The sequence below is a fragment of the Eleutherodactylus coqui genome, chromosome 9, assembly GCF_035609145.1.
Source record: "Eleutherodactylus coqui strain aEleCoq1 chromosome 9, aEleCoq1.hap1, whole genome shotgun sequence".
Taxonomy (NCBI): Eukaryota; Metazoa; Chordata; class Amphibia; order Anura; family Eleutherodactylidae; genus Eleutherodactylus; species Eleutherodactylus coqui.
In genome coordinates, this window is record NC_089845.1 from 147,903,455 (window position 1) to 147,922,118 (window position 18,664).

Below are 18,664 nucleotides of genomic sequence, written 5' to 3' on the forward strand. Positions count from 1 at the left end.
CTTTTGTTTTCTTCTCCTTCTCTGCTGGAAGAAGAGATAACAAGAAGGAGAGGAAGGAAGAACAAGCATTGTGGCTCAGTCATTAGCACTGTTGCCTTGCCATACTGGGGTCCTAGGTTCCAGTTTGTTCATGGACAATATCTGCATGGACTTGGTATGTTTTCTGTCTCCTCCAGAGAAGGAAGACCAAGCATGGTGGCTCAGTTGCTTGTGATGAAGTTCTATGTTCAAATCTGACCAAGGGCAACATCTGGAAAGGGTTTTAATGTTCTCTTTGTGTTTATTCATATGTTGTGATAAGGCCCGCCCCCTGACATGTTGGCACTTTGCAATAAATGAGTGGGTTTTGGGTTGCAGTTTGGGCACTTGGTCTCTAAAAGGTTCACCATCAAAGGGCTAGACTATTCCCGGGAACTAAAGGGATATGTTGGAGGGGCTGTGATGTAGCAGACTCTTTGATCCATAGTTTCTGGGAATGTAAAGAAATTACACCTACATGGAAGCCAATGTTTAAACTAATACATAAATTGACAGGGACCTACTAGGCTCCAAATCCTCAATTAGCAATATTACTTCTGGATATAGAGTCAATCCAGTGAAAGGTAGAATTCTCACAGCTCACATTCTACTCACAGTGAAATTAATGATGGCCAGAAGCTGGAGATCCCTCACCGTACCCTCACTACATCAAGTCACTGAATTAGTTAGCGAACACTGTTCCTACGAGAGGTTTGGCAATAAGACCAAATAGGCTACCTGCCTTTAAGGCCACATGGGAGAGTTAGCTTAAATATATAGATAATTAAGCTGCATAATTAATAAACTAACAATAAAAAGATCTGAAAGAACAGCAGTACGAGGAGAAGAGAGCTATAAAAACTCATACGGAGGTCTGTAAAGTAAAAAAAGAAAAGTGTGGTCCCCCACCGCCCCATCAGAAGTGTTCTGCTATACGGTTATCTACAAAAGCGTTAAACTGTATGTTTATTCCGTCAATAAACAATTATGAAACAACAACAAAAAAAAAGCCTCCTGTAGAAAAGTCGGCGCCATTTGCACAACAGTGCAGATTTTCATAGCATTCTATAGAATGCTAAAATGGTGCCGATTTGGGTGCGACAACCAGCGAAATGATGTCTGAGTGAGGCCTCATTGTATTTATATGTTTTTTAAAGTGAACGTGTGTGTTTTGCATTTTACAAAAAGAAATAACATTAAAGTTACATAAACATCATACCGCGTTTCCCCGAAAATAAGACAGTGTCTTATATTAAGTTTTGTTCAAAAAGCTTTAACTTTTTTACATGTATAGTTGCCTGGACACTATTTAAATTGACTTTTTTAATTAACTGTTAGCAGGGCTTGCTTTTGGAGTAGGGCTTATAGTCCAAGCATCCTCAAAAAGCCTGAAAAATCATTTTGCATCCTCAAAAATTCTGGAAAATCATGCTATGTCTTATTTTCAGGGAAACAGGGTAATGCCATGTGCTCAGACCAGTATAGAATCATGGTAGAGTTGGAAGGGACGCCCAGGGTCATCGGGTCCAACCCCCTGCTCAGTGCTGGATTCACTAAATCACCCAGACAGATGTCTGTCCAGCCTTTGTCTGAACAATCCCATTGAAGGAGAACTCACCACCTCAAGGAGAACTCACCGCCTAGAGAGCCCAAGTGTCCATGTTACATACCCCTAGGTACTCCATATGTTGCCATGTGGTGCTTCCATAACCATCACATCTGTAATGTGGCACACGATGCTACTTGAGTGTAATATAAATGGAATCACTATGCAGCTCCAGATCTGGCAGACGGCAGACATTAGTAGTGGTCAATATGGATCAATTTAAATTATACTATTCAGGTTCAACCGCAATGTCCGTTATTTTAGCAAGAGTAATACAGATGTAACAAACGTTAACTTGACATTTAACGCATCATGATAATTTAACTACAATTTACTACAGTGGTGAAAATTGCTACATTCGTAGCTCTGTCTGCAGCGCCAGTGTTTCCATCTAAAATTCCTGAATCGGCAAACAAGGTCCTCTAACACTGATATGAACTTAGCTTTACAGGCATGCCGTTGTAAATTAGCATTTTCGTAATATGCAATCAACAAAACTAATTCTAAATGCATTTTCTAAGTAAGATAAGACTCAACTTTTGCATTTTATATATTAAATTGACTCAATATGTTTTCTTTTTTTTTCAGCTTACAAAGAAAAAATGAAGGAACTGTCTATGCTGTCTCTTATCTGCTCATGTTTCCATTCTGAGCCCCGAAACATCAATGCATACACATTTGATGGTAAGTAAGTGGCCTGTGTGCAGCAGGGTACCCCCCACACATCCCAGTAAGGACTTTCGTGTTGGACTGAGTTTATGGCTTGCATTGTTTGGGGCAGAACGGAGGGCGTTTTATCTAGAGGGAAGAAGGAGGTCTAGATAAGAGAGACAGAAGTAGGCAACAACCAGAAGTGTAGTAGCAGAAGTCAAAGTGCGCAAGAGAAAAAGGAGTAGAAGCTGTAGATCTTCTGCACCAATTGCCAGCCAGAAGGACTACCTGCCGGAGTACCGCAGAACTACAGGGCATCGGAACTTACATGAGGATACTGAGTGAAGTGAAGGAAAATGTTGGGGAAAGCACTACTTGACGCTGCCTATAAATTGTGATTCTGATACTGGTGAGAGTAACCTGTGTCCTGTTTGAGTTATTAAAGGTTCTGTAGCAAGAAACTGGACTGTGTGCTATATGGTCACGGTCCATTATAAGTCTCCTGTATGTTTCCTATGTGGGGAACGCCTGTGAATGGGTCTTTGCCAGGGCCCACCTATTGCTGTACTACCCAGGCCCTATTGAGTCACACAATACAGGGTGTTATCCCCCAGCCTGCCAATCCTCAGACTGGCTTCATGTGCATTAGATATTATAAACGAGAGGGTAGATTACTCCGGGATAGGCAAGATTAAAGCCTCTTCTCTCTACTCATGCGTGCATTACAGAAAGATCCTGTACGGGGATATTGCAGACTCTCTCTATGTTGTGTTCAGTCTCTCTAGCCTTTTCATCCAAGGCTAGCATCACACTAAGCCGTTTAGAGCATATCACAAGAATTGACAATCACTCAAAGAAGAGCAACTAAACTAATACATGGAATAACGGGACTGGAATACCCAGAGAGCCTATCGAAATTGGGATTATTTACTCTAGAAAAAAGATGGCTAAGGGGCGATCAAATAACTATGTATAAATACATGAGGGGACAATACAAGGATCTCTCCAGGGGCGTAACTAAAGAGGATGCAGGGGATGCGGTTGCACCCGGGCCCAGGAGCCTTGGGGGGCCCATAAGGCCTCTCTTCTCCATATAGGAAGCCCAGTACTATGAATGAAGCATTATAGTTGGGGGCCCCGTTCCAGGTTTTGCATTGGGGCCCAGGAGCTTCAAGTTACACCTCTGGATCTCTCCCATGATCTGTTTACACCCAGAACTACGACGGTAACAAGAGGGCATCCGTTACGTTTAGAGGAAAGCAGGTTTCATCACCAACATAGAAAAGGGTTCTTTACTGTAAGAGCAGTGAGACTGTGGAACTCTCTGCCTGAGGATGTGGTGATGGCCAAATCCATAGAGGAGTTTAAAAGGGGACTTGATGTCTTTCTGGAGAGGGAGGATATTATAGGTTATAAATCTTAGGTTAATTGTTAATCCGGGTTTACAGGCAGGTAGGATCTATTAAGGGTTGATCCAGGGATCAGCCTGATTGCCATTAGGGAGTCAGGAAGGAATTTTTTCCCCAAAATGGCTAATTGGCTTCTGCTCTTGGGGTTTTTTGCCTTCTTCTGGATCAACACAGGAGGCTAGACAGGCTGGACAAGATGGACATTGTCTTCATTCGGCCTTACGAACTATGTTACTATGTAACTTTTCAGAAGAGAGTGCAAATAAAGAAGTATTTGTTAACTTTTTTCGTGTAATTCGGTTCCCTAGGGCCTTTCAGTGAATTTATTAGTAAAGGTACTTTTACACAGACCGAGAGTCTCCTGAAAAATCACTGAAATGAGCGATCACGGGAGGCCATTGGCCCGTGTAAACACGGCACTGGGCAGGATACCGAATGAGAAGTCGCTCGGTGTTTGCTACTTGTTCCTTACTGAAACAGAATGACTATTGAGCAACTTTTCACTCCGTATATATGACATCTTCGAACAACTGTCTGTCAGCAGTGAATGGAGACGAGTGGCCAGAAGAGATCTCCGACGCACTCCACCTCCATTCACGGAATGAGTATTGCTCCTGTATGAAAAATCACCCTGACTGCGGAAGCAAAACTTTTTTGCTATCCGTTAAATCAGTGATGAGTGGAATAATCAGTTTGTGTCATATCAGGCCAATTTCACAAAAATCATTGTGAATCGGGACAGTTGATTCTGACTCCCATTAAAGTCAATGGGAGTAAACATCGCGTTCACTAATTTGCCCTCCATTAGCTCCCCAATGCAGCCACAGCCCCCCAAATTGCATGGAAATGCAGCCACACATCTGGGGAACACTGTGCTCTTCCCAAAAATTGGTCATAATAGTGTACAGTGGTGTAGGGCTCAATAGTAGCATAAGGATGTCACTGAAAACAAAGGAAGGCTCACATAGGATCTCCTAGATCAAAATTAGTGCCAAGGGCAACAACAGATGTGCTGCTTGTTTTACAAGCAATGTCATAAAGTTTACAAAGGAGAAATTGTAGCAGGTGAACAGAACAGCCAAGATTGTGCTCTAAAAAAAGTTTAGTTTTGGGAGAAGAAGAAGGAGGAGGAAACATGGTGAAAGTAGGAGAAGGGGAGCTGCAGAAGTTCCACCACCAGCTGTAGCAACACAGTGTTGAGTAATGGCAGACTAGTTGACAGATTGGAATCCCTTCTTCCTCCTATGACATCACATCATTGAACCTGAGGCTCTGTAGCATGTGTTTCAGCAGGCAGGTCATACTGATCAGTGTATCATCACTGCCGACCATTTTCATCACTTCCAAAAAGTAGGCTAAGGTGGCACAAACATCTTTGGTCTGCAGCCACTCCACAGGCGTCAAGTGACCGACCTCCATACAGCATCTACTAATGACGTGCACCATCAGGTACTTCATGATCACTCTCTGCTGGTGGCTTACCCTCTGAAACATATGCAACATGGAATTCCACCTTGTTGGGTGGTAGCCCGAACTGCCGCTGCACCTCCGCCACACGCGAGGCGGCTGGGTGTGAACGCTGAAAATGTGAGCACAGTTTCCTGGCCTTTTCCAGAACTGGATGTAAACCTGGGTAAATGTTTAGGAAGCGCTGCACTGCCAAGTTCATCACGTGGGCAAGGCAAGGTACGTGTATGAGATTGCTGAGGCAAAGGGCTGCCATCAGGTTGGCCCCATTGTCACACATGACCTTGCTTGGCTTCAGATTGTGTGGAGTTGGCCACATGTAAGCCTGGACCTGCACCCCCATGAACTGCTCTTTGGCTACGCAGGCTGAGGATGTAACACATGGGGAGAACCACTTCTAAGGCCTTAGTCAGACGGGCGTTTTTTCGCGCGATTTGCGGATCGCATGACGGATGCGCATCCGCAAATCGTGTGACCGATGCGCGCAAGTCGCCCGCAAATCGCCCGAAAATCTGCTCCTAGCCGCGTTTCATTAGAAACGGGCCGGAGCTGTCCAGCGCATTGCATTCAATGGAGACGGCAATAGAGCCGCCTCCATTTAAAGCAATGCGCTGCGGGCGAGCCCGGGATGAATTGTCGGTAAGGGCTTAAATATATAAGCCCTTCCCTGCAATTCATCCTAAAATGTGTTAAAATAAAAAAAAATTGTATAGTCACCTTCTCCCGGCAGCCGGAGCTCCGCGCGGCCGTCCTGCAGTGGGTGTGAAGGGGGTGTGAGTCAGACCTGCCCCCTGATTGGCTCAGCGCTGAGCCAATCAGAGGCATGCCTCACTCACACCCATTCATGATTTCATGAATGGATGTGAGTCAGACCTGCCCCTGATTGGCTCAGCGCTGAGAGACAGCAGTCACTCACCCATTCATGAATTCATGAATGGGTGTGTGAGTCAAACCGGCCTCTGATTGGTCAGGGCTATGACCAATCAGAGGCAGATCATTCAGCAGGCGGGGATTTTAAAGCCCCGCCGGCTGAATAGTGCCGAGAAGCAGTTCAGGAGAACTGACAGCGGCCGCGGCTGGACTCCGGCTGCAGCGGAAAGGTGAGTATACAATTTTTTTTTATTTTAACACATTTTAGGATGAATTGCAGGGAAGGGCTTATATATTTAACCCCTTCCCGACAATTCACCCCACGCACGCCGGCAGCCCATTGCTTTCAATGGAGCGGCTGTATTGCCGCTCCATTGAATTCAATGGGCAAACATCGTTCTTCTCTGCCACAGCTGTTACAGCTGTGGCAGAGAAGAATGATTTGTCTTCTATATGTTCTCAATGTAGTCGGCGCTGCTGCCGCCGGCCCCATAGAGCGCATATACAGAAGAGAACAGGAATCGCAGATCGCAGATAGGTGCAATCTGCGATTTTTTTGTTCTATAATTTATCGGACGACCGCATAAAAAGCAATGGTTTTATAAAATCGCTGGACGCATGCGCAAATCGCGGCTAAAAACGCCCATCTGACTAAGGCCCAAGGGTGCATTTAGATACAAAGATGGCTTTTGAGCGATCATTTTGGATAAAACTACTACTTGGTACTAATGCCTATTAGTACCAATTAGTAGCGTGTGAGCTGCTGGGAGCTGTATTCAGGGAACAGACCATCCGTAGTTTCTCTGAATAAATTCCCTTTGTTCAGCCATGAAGCTGAAAGCTGAGACAATGTAATCAGCGCTCTCCGGGCAGAACATGCGGTCCGTCTTATTAGCTGTTCTACTGAACTATGGATTCCATGCCGAACTGACAATTATTGTTCGGCAGAAAAGTCAAAGATGGGCACGTTTACACGCAACAATTATCGCTCAAAAGATGGCTTTTGAGCAAATTTTGAGCAATGATCATTGTGTCTAAATGCGGCTTAAGGAATGGCAGTGGGCTTGCCTCACCTCTTGCAGAACATGGAGCTGTTACTTCCGTGGGAGCCGCTTGAAATGCCAACTTGGCCCCTCCTCTACCACCTTCACTACCACCACTGACACGTCCCCTACCCCTTGCTTTCTTCAGGTTTCCTTTTTAGTTTTCATTAATTTTTGGGGGGTTCACTTTTTAGTGTAATTTTATGTAACTTCTCAGATGACTTTGTAGTTAGCAGAAAACCACTGCAAGCTGTGTAAGGCCGGCCTTACAAGAGCAAGAACATGGTGTGAGATTTGTGCATTGCAATACGCACAAGTCTCGCAAAAATATGAACCTCATTCTTTTGAATGGGGTCATACACATGAATGTTTTTTTTCCTGCATGGCACCGCGATGCGAAGCGGAAATCGAATTGCAGCATGTCCTATCTTGTGCATGCTCTTGCATCGCACCACCAATTGTGCGATGCAAGAGCATGCACAAGATAGGACATGCTGCAATTCGATTCCCCCTTCGCGATGCGACCATAGCAGCAGCATCGTGCTATGTGATTTTATCACCTATCCTATTCCAGTACAATCCCTTTAACTTGACTGTTAGGGTGGACTGGCGTTTTTTCCTCCACTGCGATGCGAGAGTAAAGTTAAAGTCTCGCATCGCAGTGCAAGAAAAAAGTCGTCATGACGCCGGGATATTGGCATGACGCCGGCATATCACCAGTCTTTTCAATGGGGCCAGCGGCAGCAGCGCTAGCCCCATTGAAAAGAGATGCAGAATGTCGGGGAGCGCCGGAAAGGTGAGTAAATTTTTTTTACATTTTTTTTACCACTTATTGATGATTATCGGGGAAGGTCTTATATTTCAAGCCCTTCCCCGATAATCATTCTGCGGGGCTTGGCAGAAAGCATTGGAAAGCAATGGAATAGAATGCCGTGTCACAGCTGTGGCAGAAGTCCGCGGCATTCTCCCTATGTTTTCAATGGGGCTAGCGCTGCCGTCGCTGGCCCCATTGAAACCACCAGCGATATGCCAGTTCTATACCGGCGTCTTTCTTGCGCTGCGAGGTGAGAATTTTCTCGTGCTCTCGCAGCGCAAGAGAGAAAATATCGCTAGTGAGTGTCCGCCCTTAATGCGTTTTGATAACTTTCTATGCCACAGTTTGCTCTTGCAATTGCTTTACAATGGATTTTTTGTGTTAAAATTAGATAGCTTTTCAATAGTTTAAGGTAAGATAACTTGTTACAGAAGGTTAAACTCTTCTCAATCTGTAGGTGTGTTGTATTATAGTGACACTGGGTTTGGCACATTTGCATGGACAGTGTTGTAGCAGTGACAGTATGAAGGCTCTTCTGTTTGATTGGAAGTCTCTTGTTGGTATCTTCATGTGGTTGACCAAGTATTATGGATAATACATTTTGTGTATCAGACTCAACGATGTGAGCAATCTGAACTGACACTATTATTTGGCGTACATGTCTTCGTGAACAAGGAGCTGCAAGGAGCTCTCACTGCTGCCGAGAGTAGCTTCTCACCACAATAAATGGGAACCATTTGTGTCACTAGCTCCGAGCAAAGAATTGTCTTAGATTTAGAACTACGGCTTGCTTTGGAGATGTGCTTAGAATGATAAGCATGGGGCTAAGAGGCGGAAACTAAGGGATATAGGATTTGTTTGAGTCACAGATCATGCACATTGCCTCAAAATAGATTGTTTGCAGTTTTTCAAGGTGAGATTAATTTTACTTTCTTGCTCCAACTGTTTCTATATTAGGTTGCTCAGCTGAGTTTATCCCACATGATATGGTAAACAAGAAATAAAAAAATATATAAAAATACTAAAAAGAACAAACAAACACAAAATCAAGATGGGAGACCCACTAATGATGCATTATCTTTACATACACACTGACCAATCCCTGGTGATCCGAGCTCGATGACACGGAGCATTGTCCTGTTAAAAGATGGCACCACAGTCAGGGAAGACTTCTTGTAAATATGGGTGGAGATGGTCCACTAACAGATCCATGTAGTATTTACTACTCAAGGATTGTGGTATGATGTAGTATGATGACCAACAGTCCTAGACCATGCCAGGAAAATGCTCACTAGACCATGACACCTCCACCTCCAGTCTGTTGGACCCCAACAGTGCACCCCTAGTATATGGCTTCATGTTTTTTACGCCAGCTGCAGGCCCCGACCATCAGTATGGTACAGTAGGAAACAGTACTCGACTCATCAGACCAGACAACCTTCTGTCCAAGGTCCTGTTGTACTGCTGGGTCAGTTGGTCCACTATGACATATTGTTGGTGAGATACCAGACATGGCACCCAACGCTCACCTCTAGGATCAACACATGTGAAAAAGCCTATAGTGAACACCCATGCACAGTAGATAAATATCAATCTTTATGATCATTAAATATATAATATATCCATCATAACATCTTAAATGCAATATACAATGGAGATAACAGAGCTAAAATACAACCCCTCAACTAGAGAAACAAAACCAGTGTCTCTACGGTAAGATGGAACAAAAATCGGCCACCTACAATGTGCATAGTACAGATGCAGGGAGTAAATATTCAAAACATACCAGAAAACTAAAAAATGTAGACGGGATATGTGTAAATAGTACTATAATTCATCAAAGCATCAGCAAAATCCCCAAAAGTGCAATTAGTAATATACCTAGATACATACGCTTAGACATGGCAAATACCACATAAGGTCACAGATAAATGCCTCAATGCACGTTTTACTGCGTCAGCAGCTTCGTCAGGTACACTCGGTACCGCAGTTCGGGAACAGCCAACAAGTGCGACTGTTTCAGAAATACTGGTATCACACCTCCGAGCACCAACAATCTGCCCTCAGTCAGTCACTCAAGTCACCACGGTTACCCATGAATGCCCAAAATTGCCCTTTACTGCACAGAGGAGAGGTCAGCACATTATCTGAGAACAGATCGTGATAAACTTTTTTCATAAGTAGGGTAAGGCGTAGATGCATGTTTACAGTGATAGAGGTACGATAGGATGCTAGATTCTTTAGTAATCATTTTCAAGTATTATGGTACATACGAGTATATCTGGTTATGAGGATTCAAATATAGTTTATAACAACATTTATAACATATTCCGTTGCACCTTAATAAAGGAAGAATTTTTGGGAAACGTTGGAGTGGGAGGAAAAAGGAAGAAAGAAAGAGAGAAGAAAAAAAAGGGGGGGGAGAGTAGGGTGAATTAAAAGCAGTTGGATGGGGGTAGGATTGGGGAGGGAGGAAGGGAGGTATGAGGTCTTGTAACTAGACCTCTATAACAAATGTAAGTTGAACAGCAAACTTTGTTGGTCTCATGAGTGATTTAAGGTTAGATTTTGAGTCTCTCTCCTCCTACATGGCCCCCGACAGGGCTTGGATAGTGCCAGGAGTTTTGTGTCAGAATTAAAGTACCATATATACTCGAGTATAAGCCAAGTTTTTCAGCACATTTTTTTATGCTAAAAAAAAAACCCTCGGCTTATACTTGAGTGAGGTAAAAAAAAAGACAACAAAAAAACCCGCAATACTCACCTCCCAGCCTGCGTCTGTGTCTCCGGCGTGATGGCCTCCCCGGCGGTATGGCAAGCTGATTGAGAATTCTCCCCACTGTCATCTCCCTGCTCAGCTTTGAATTCCCCTAGTGTCAGCACTGTGTAGGTAAGCGCTGTGATTGGATCGAGCGCCAGCCAATTACAGCCGGCGCTCGATCATTCACAGCCATTCAGTGGATGATATCACTGAAGGGCTGTGATTGGTTTATTCGAGTGCCGGCTGTGATTGGCTGGCGCTCGATCCAATTACAGCGCTTACCTACACAGCATTGATAGTGGGAGAATTGACAGCTAAACAGGGAGATGACAGCGGGGAGAATTCTCAAGCAGCTTGCCGCACAGTTGGGAAAACCATCGCCCCGGGGACACAGGCGCCGGCTGGGAGGTGAGTATTGCATTTCTTCTTTACCTAGTATATACTAGAGTATAGTTAGGCTTATACTCGAGTCAAGAAGTTTTACCAATTTTATGTGGTAAAACTTATTGACTCGGCTTATACTCGAGTATATACAGTATTTTAAATGCGGCCTTATATTTTGCGGTTGACATCTAGCAGTTCTAGGAAAGAATACTGAACCTTTAAACGCTATAGAATATGGAAGTTGTGTGACGGTAAATATCACGGTCAGACATCTTTGTAAACCTGCCTGATGAAGGGGCATTTGTCTGCTAACCAACCAAATTTTTTGACTAGCAGAGCCTCTTTTCATGTTCGATATCAGTGTGCAGCACTATCCTTTCCATAAACTGATCGAAAACACAACAATACCGTAAGGACCCTATCATAAGTCAGTGCGGTCTGTGGGTTGGTACAACAGATCCAGCAGAGTGCTCCTATCATAAAGAGAAGCCACAATACTACTGTGGACATAGAAAAGTTGCTAAACTTTTTCCATTTTTACCCAGAACTATCTGACATCTACAGCTTTTAGAGACTAACATGGTGCAACATTGTTTTTTTGTTGATTAGATATGGAAGTGAAACAGATAAATAAGCGCGCGTCTGGCCAGGCTTTTGAACTGATACTAAAGCCACCATCACCAGTCTCTGAAGCTCCACGAACCTTGGCCTCTCCAAAGAAGAAGGATCTTTCCCTAGAAGAGATACAGGCAAAACTGGAAGCTGCAGAAGAGAGAAGAAAGGTTTGTGTTGGAAATGTACAGTATATGTCTTCATATAATGCAGGGTTAATGGGGATACAGTGAAATGCAGCAATGGCGAATGATATCCATCTACGCACATTGAGACAAAGAGTTGGGAACAGTAGAGTTTACTGGAAACAGATCAGTCATCTTCCTCATAAGTTTAATTATAATATCTGAGAAAACATGGCACTACAATGAAGTAATAGCATAAAAAGGACCTTCGGTAGAGGTTCAACTAGCAGTCATACCTCTTCATTGCAGAGTAAGGAATTGCTCCTCAACTAGTTGAAAGTAAGCTTAACTTTAGTATTGCAAGCAGCAGGAGAACTAATCTACCTGAAGAACAACCGAAGAAGGGATATATCATATATGAGACATTCTACACAAAGCAGAAAACTCTTAGGGTAAGTTCACACAGCGGGATTCACCGCGGAATTTTCTGTGTGAATTTAGCTTAACCCTTTCCAATCCAATTTTGGATTCAGGGTTCCCTAAAAGGCTTTCTTTTTTTGCTGTTATACAACGGCGCCATCTGCTGGCTAAAGCCAGTGTGTGTGCACCAGAGAGGCTTCGCTGGCAGTAGACGGTAAGAATACCCTATCGGACGTCTTCTGACATTGGAGCTGTAGAAGCTTCAATCAGAATGCAGGAAGACTTCAGACAGTGGATTGGAAAGGGTTAAAGGAAGCATCAGAATCTGTATCTTTCTGTAGCAGTTTTTGGTGCAGATCCGCACATGGAATATTTTCCTGTCATTCGACAAAATCCATGTGTGGAGTTCTGACGAACGTCACTGACATGTCACTACTTGATGCAGAAACACGCGATTTTCCATGTTGGAATATTCACACCTAACAGGTTTGCTGCGGAAAATGACCACAGCGGACATTCTGCAGCAGATCGGCAACTGAATCTATCCATCCAAACCTACGCCATTTGGCATAGGTGATAAAAGTCTAATGGTCCTATGTAACCCCTCCTCCTCACTGCAGGCTTGCTGCACCCAATGGAGTGTGGAGGAGATTGAATGTCGCATTGGTCATGCATGTGTGGTGTCCCTCAACTCCGCTTCAGTGGGGCGGATGGAGTTAGCCTGGTGCTTGTACTCGGGTATCTGCGGCAGTGCCACTGAAATAAAAGAAGCGCTGCCATGTATATACGACCACTTCTTCTTCATTCAGCGTGACATCACTACAGTCCCCCGTTCTCAGAAATGGTGGGGGTCTCAGGGGTGAGACCCCCACTGATTAGACTTTTGTCACCTATCTTATGGATAGGTGATAAAAGCACATCTTGGGAACTAGAGATGAGCGAATAGTGCCTTATTCGAGCGAGTAGTGCCTTAGCCGAGTATCTCCCTGCTCGTCTCTAAAGATTCGGGGGCCGGCGGGGGGCGGGGAGCGGCGGGGGAGAGCGGGGAGATCTCTCTCTCCCCCGCGCTCCACCCCGCTCCCCACCGCAACTCGCCTGTCACCCGCGCCAGTCCCCGAATCTTTAGAGACGAGTGGGAAGATACTCAGCTAAGGCACTACTCGCTCGAGTAATGTACCTTAGCGAATATACTCGCTCATCTCTATTGGGAACACAGCCTTAATAAACATACAAAAACAAAATATCATACAAAAATAATTTATATTAAATGCTGCCGAATCTATTATCTCTTATGATATAATCGGTAATACAAAGGCCGAGAGTCTAAATATATTTGAATTTCACTAAGATCTCTGACAGCAAGTCTTGGTGGACAAATACTGGAATGGTTTTCACAATATAAGTATTTAAAGGGGTTTTACATAATTAGAAAAACATGGCTGCTTTATTCCAAAAACAGCGCCACGCCTGTTTATAGGTTGTGTCGGGTATTGCAGCTCATTTCCATTGCAGTGAATTTAATGCAAACAAATAATACCGAGAAATATCCCTAATTTTGTTGACCACAAGCATAGCAGAAAGTTATGGGATACTCAGTGCCATATTCTGTTTTGTTCCACAGTCTCAGGAAGCCCAAATCCTGAAGCAATTGGCAGAGAAACGAGAGCATGAAAGGGAAGTTCTCCAAAAGGCTCTGGAAGAAAACAATAACTTCAGCCGAATGGCAGAGGAGAAGCTGATATTTAAAATGGAACAGATTAAAGAAAACCGTGAAGCCAACTTAGCTTCCCTTATGGAACGTCTTCAGGAGAAGGTAAGGAATACAAAGCTGTAAAGGTTCTTATAGAAGGGAATTGAATTGTTGCATTCAGTTATACACGGCTGTGTCCTGCGCCCATGTCAACAGTCCTGGTGAGCGCAAAAAGTACAGATATGCGTGTGGTAGCTTGACGTCCGCAGCGCAAAAGCATTGCGATGTCACGTGCATTTGCGCATATGCTCATGGAAGACGCCCCGTATCCTTGGGTTCATTTCCCACACTCTTGTTTTCTAACATTGCAGGACGGTTGGAGATTGTATCCTTGCACAGGCTCTCAAACCCATTAGGACATGTTCACATGGGACACATTTGCAGACATTCTACAGCAGATCTACAGCTGAGAGTCTACCTCAAGACTTGTACCATTTGGTGCGGAATTCCCCCCCTCATTTAGAGGTGGATTCCGCACCGCATGTCAACTTCTGGTTTTGTGCCGATTTTTTTTTTTTCGCAGTGTGTGGATCAGAGTTTGCAAATCTCATCCACTAAATACTGCATCAATCCGCCCCGTGAGCACGTGCCCATAAAGTGGTTTTCCAGGGCTTTTAAGGCACATTTGTATGTATGACCAAGATGCAGTTGAAGGCACAGCAGTTCCATGTAATCAATGAAGGGGCTATAGGGTGGGCCATTATTGGTTACATCTCCAAAAGTACCTTTCAAATAAAGATTGCAAGCAATCGTACCTGGCCCTGTCTCTCCAGGAGCCCCATAGTATTCTTCTATAGTACATGCACTTTTCATGCTGTGCGCAGATGCCCATTTACACCAAAGTAAGTTAAAATCCTAGAAAAAGGCCATTCTTACTGATCAATGGATAGGTATATAAAACCAGTTCCCAGCAGCATGCAGAAAAAGCATAATGTTACATGGAGTAGGGTGCAAAATACTGGTGAACAGCCACTCCATTCACTTGGGTGTGACTACTTAGTGTTATAGTTGCAGACAGGAGCGTAATTAAAAGCTCAGGGGCCCTGATGCAAAAGGTGAGCAGGGCCCCCTCCCTCTATTGGTATCTGTACCCGTACCCATACCTAAACCATGCTGCATAGAGGCATAACTTGAAGCTTCTGGACCCCAATGCAAAATCTGTAACAGGGCCCCCAACTATAATGCTTTATTCATAGTACTGGGCTCCCTATATGGAGAAGAGAGGCCTTATGGGCCCCCTAAGGCTCCTGGGCCCGGGTGCAACCGCATCCCTTGCACCCTCTATAGTTACGCCCCTGGTTGCAGATAAATAAGGGCACTATAGGATGCAGTTACATGCTGTGTACCATGAGGCCTATTGGATACCCATTCCACTACATTAGGTGGTCTGTGCTGCACATTCTAAGGCCCGCTTCACATGGGTGAGATTTGTGCATTGCGAGACACACAAATCCCGCACGATGATGAATCCCATTTTTTTGAATGGGGTCATAGACATGACCAGTTTCTTTCGGCATGTCCTATCTTTGGGCATGCCCTCGTATCGCATCGCCCATTGATTGCAGCAGAGGATCGCTACTTCCCCAAGATGCAAAGCAGTTTTGGAGAGCTTTTACACCAGTTCAGTTGAACAAACATCGCTTTACTGAATTACAACAACGAATTATATGACAATAACATACAACGGTATTATTTGGATTTAAGACAGTTTACAAGCAGTTAGTAACTGCAGCCGACGTTTCCTTGGACGGTTGGCAGATCTCCCTCTGGCACTCACACTGCAACAGCTGGGTAGCACCACTCTAGGAATCTGGTACAGGAATACTTGGCTCTCCAGCAGAACTGGGGCAGCTCACTCCTCACAAGGCTCTTTGCTCTCTGCAAAAACTGCTGAGACACAACACAGATGGGAAACAGAACCTGCCTTTTATACTTGGCCCATCAGACAATCAAAGGGCAGCTCAGGTTCTGTTATTCTACAGCAGCAAGATTAGACTAAAAACACAGTCATGTGACCTCTCTGATGGTACCAGAAGGAACACATACAAAGTCCAGCAATAACAAACATAGATATATATATATATATATATATATATATATATATATATATACACACATGGGTACTTAAACCAACCCTCCAGTCTCCAAACAAAATTCTGTCCCAGGACCAGAGGAGGGAAAGGGGGGTATATTACCGGCAGCTGTTTTTCTCTGCTGTCCCTCTGATCTGCTGCTTTGAGGTCCTGTTTTTCGCCATCCAACATGTCCAACACAATCTTCAGACTACGTAATTCCCCATAGTGTGTTAGCAGTGTTAGACTACCAATGCATTATTCCTGCTCTCTGATTGACCAGAGCTACTCATGTGATCAGTACTGGTCAATCAGAGAGCAGCACACAGTGTGCTTTAGATAGTGAGAGTACTGCAGCCGTTTTGGATGGCCGAAACCAGTGGATTGAAGGGACTGCAGAGAACAACTTCTTACAGGTAATATATCCCCTTCTGTCCTGAAACCAGAGAGTCACTTTAACCCTTTCCAATCCACTGTCTGACGTCTGAAGACATTCTAAATTGAAGGCTGTACAGCTCCGATGTCGGAAGACGTCCGGTAGGGTATTCTTACTGTATATTACTGGCTGCTCTGTTGTCAGGGGCCTCACCAATAAGTCTCATACCGCAGTACTGGCTCTAGCCAGCAGATGGCGCCATTGTATAATGGCAGAAAGAGAAAGCCGCCTAGGAAACCCTGAATCCAAAATTGGATTGCAAAGGGTTAAACACTTACATCATTCCAACAAAATCAGCAGCTTTGCACGATCTTTATCTGATGTGTATGGCGACCCTTAGGGTCCCATTGTGTTCATACTTCTGTTAATGAGCTGCTAGACCGAAATAAACGTACTTCATGTACTACGAGATCTTTTTGCTGTTTTACAGGAGAGGCATGCTGCCGAGGTTCGTAGGAACAAGGAAATCCAGGAACTCCAGGAAGAACTGTCAGGCTGAAAGGATGCCAACATTAGTCACTTATTTGCCTATATTTACGGATCATGCGATAACAATATGGAATATGTATGACATCACGAAATCTAAACCAAGAAAAAAAAAATGACAAGAACTCATGATGAACAAAAAATATCAAAGAAAAAAAAAAAACTAAAAAAAATGTGGTCTCTTTGCAGAATGATTTGCTTCATGTTAAAAAAAAATCAATAAAAAAATTGTGGGTCTTATTTTGTAAATACTTACATTTTTGTTAAAAAATTACAAGTATTGCATTATGCAAGTTATTTCATAATCTTACATGTCCTGTAACAGGCTTTAGGTGTCGTCTGTTTCTTCTAAAAATGAATTTGCCGATTCTTTCCAAACTACCGATGTCCAATTTCATTCCCCGCCGCCTTTTTCTTTGGTGGATACATCCCCAACTAGGCCGGTGGTGGTGACGTCTGCCATCGCTGAGCCATATTGGATATTTTGTAAGCTTTCCACTTTGTTTAATTTAGTCTTTCTAACCCAAGTACGATGATGTTATTACATGTCAGTGTCCAGAGAAATTCTTAAATGTCCGAGAAACGAAATTCTCCTTCCTTGTGTGTCATGGTAAGACGTTTACAGTGATTTCCGATGTAGGCTAAACTGCTATTCCATTAGTTTGATAGTTTGTACCACCTGGGGAATAGATGTCACTGTTTTTGGTGAATTACACTACATACTGTGTGAAAGGCACATAGGGTCTGTTAACAAACACTTGTAGCGCTAGATAAGACAACTAAGAAACTGATTTGCACAAGGACCCTACCGTAAGCAAATGTGGTCCTAAGTTCTCCCCGCACTAAGCTCCCTGGACTCGCTCGGCTATACCGTAAAGGCCAATGAGGACTATTTTATATAGCGTAATTCTGTACGGAGCCCATAAGAATATTATTAATCTTGGAGAACGTTTCCATTGGTTCAGCAGTAGCAGGGGCTCCTTTGCTAGCAAAAAAAAAAGCTAATTTGTGAATATGTTATCAGTAATTCTACAGGGATCATTAGACAGGGTGCACGTGCCAAGTGTGGAATTGCCTAACAGCCACCAAGTGTCAAACATAGTTGCGATTTTGAAACTGTTCCTGCCCCATGGAAGTTGCTGCCTGCATATTCTACTCTTCATTAGTGCTATTTCCTGTATGTTATTGTGAGCAAGCTGTGGTTAATAAAGAACTGGGGTTCTGAGAACTTACAAATGGCTGGTCATTTTTTTTTACAATTAGGGAAAGCTCTGAAATGTCTGTTTTAGTAATGTAGTAGGTTAGGACGAAAAATGCATATGTTCTAATTCAGCCTATAACCCCCCCCCCCCACACACACACACACACACACACTCCCTGCCTTCCTAATGTTGATCCAGAGGAAGACAAACAGAACCCAATAAGGTAGAAGTCAATTTTCCTCATTTAAGGAAAAAGGAATTGCTTCTTGACTACAATCTGGCAATCGGAATAATCTCTGGATCAGCGACCATTCTGAAGTAATTAGTGAGCATAACAAGTAATCTTATTACACTCAAGAAAGACATCCAGGCTCCTCTTTTATCAAATTCACCATCACCTCAGGCAGAGGGTTCCATAGTCTCACTGCTCTTACAGTAAAGAACCCACCTCTATGTTATGTAGAAACCTATGTTCCTCTAGACATAGAGGGTGTCCCCTTGTGATAGTGACTGTCCTGCGTATAAATAGATGATCTCT

The 18,664-nt window shown here is 43.8% G+C and overlaps 1 protein-coding gene across 1 annotated transcript in view; it reads left to right on the forward strand.

Annotated features, from left to right (window-relative positions):
- Positions 1–18,160, forward strand: part of STMN2 (stathmin 2) — a 58,448-nt gene extending 40,288 nt beyond the window's left edge. The window contains exons 2-5 of the mRNA XM_066578608.1: positions 2,213–2,308; positions 11,633–11,805; positions 13,802–13,993; positions 16,869–18,160. Of these exons, the coding sequence (XP_066434705.1) occupies positions 2,213–2,308; positions 11,633–11,805; positions 13,802–13,993; positions 16,869–16,937 (530 nt within the window). The 3' untranslated portion in view covers positions 16,938–18,160. The remainder of the gene's footprint in view (positions 1–2,212; positions 2,309–11,632; positions 11,806–13,801; positions 13,994–16,868) is intronic.
- Positions 18,161–18,664: the final 504 nt, after the last annotated feature.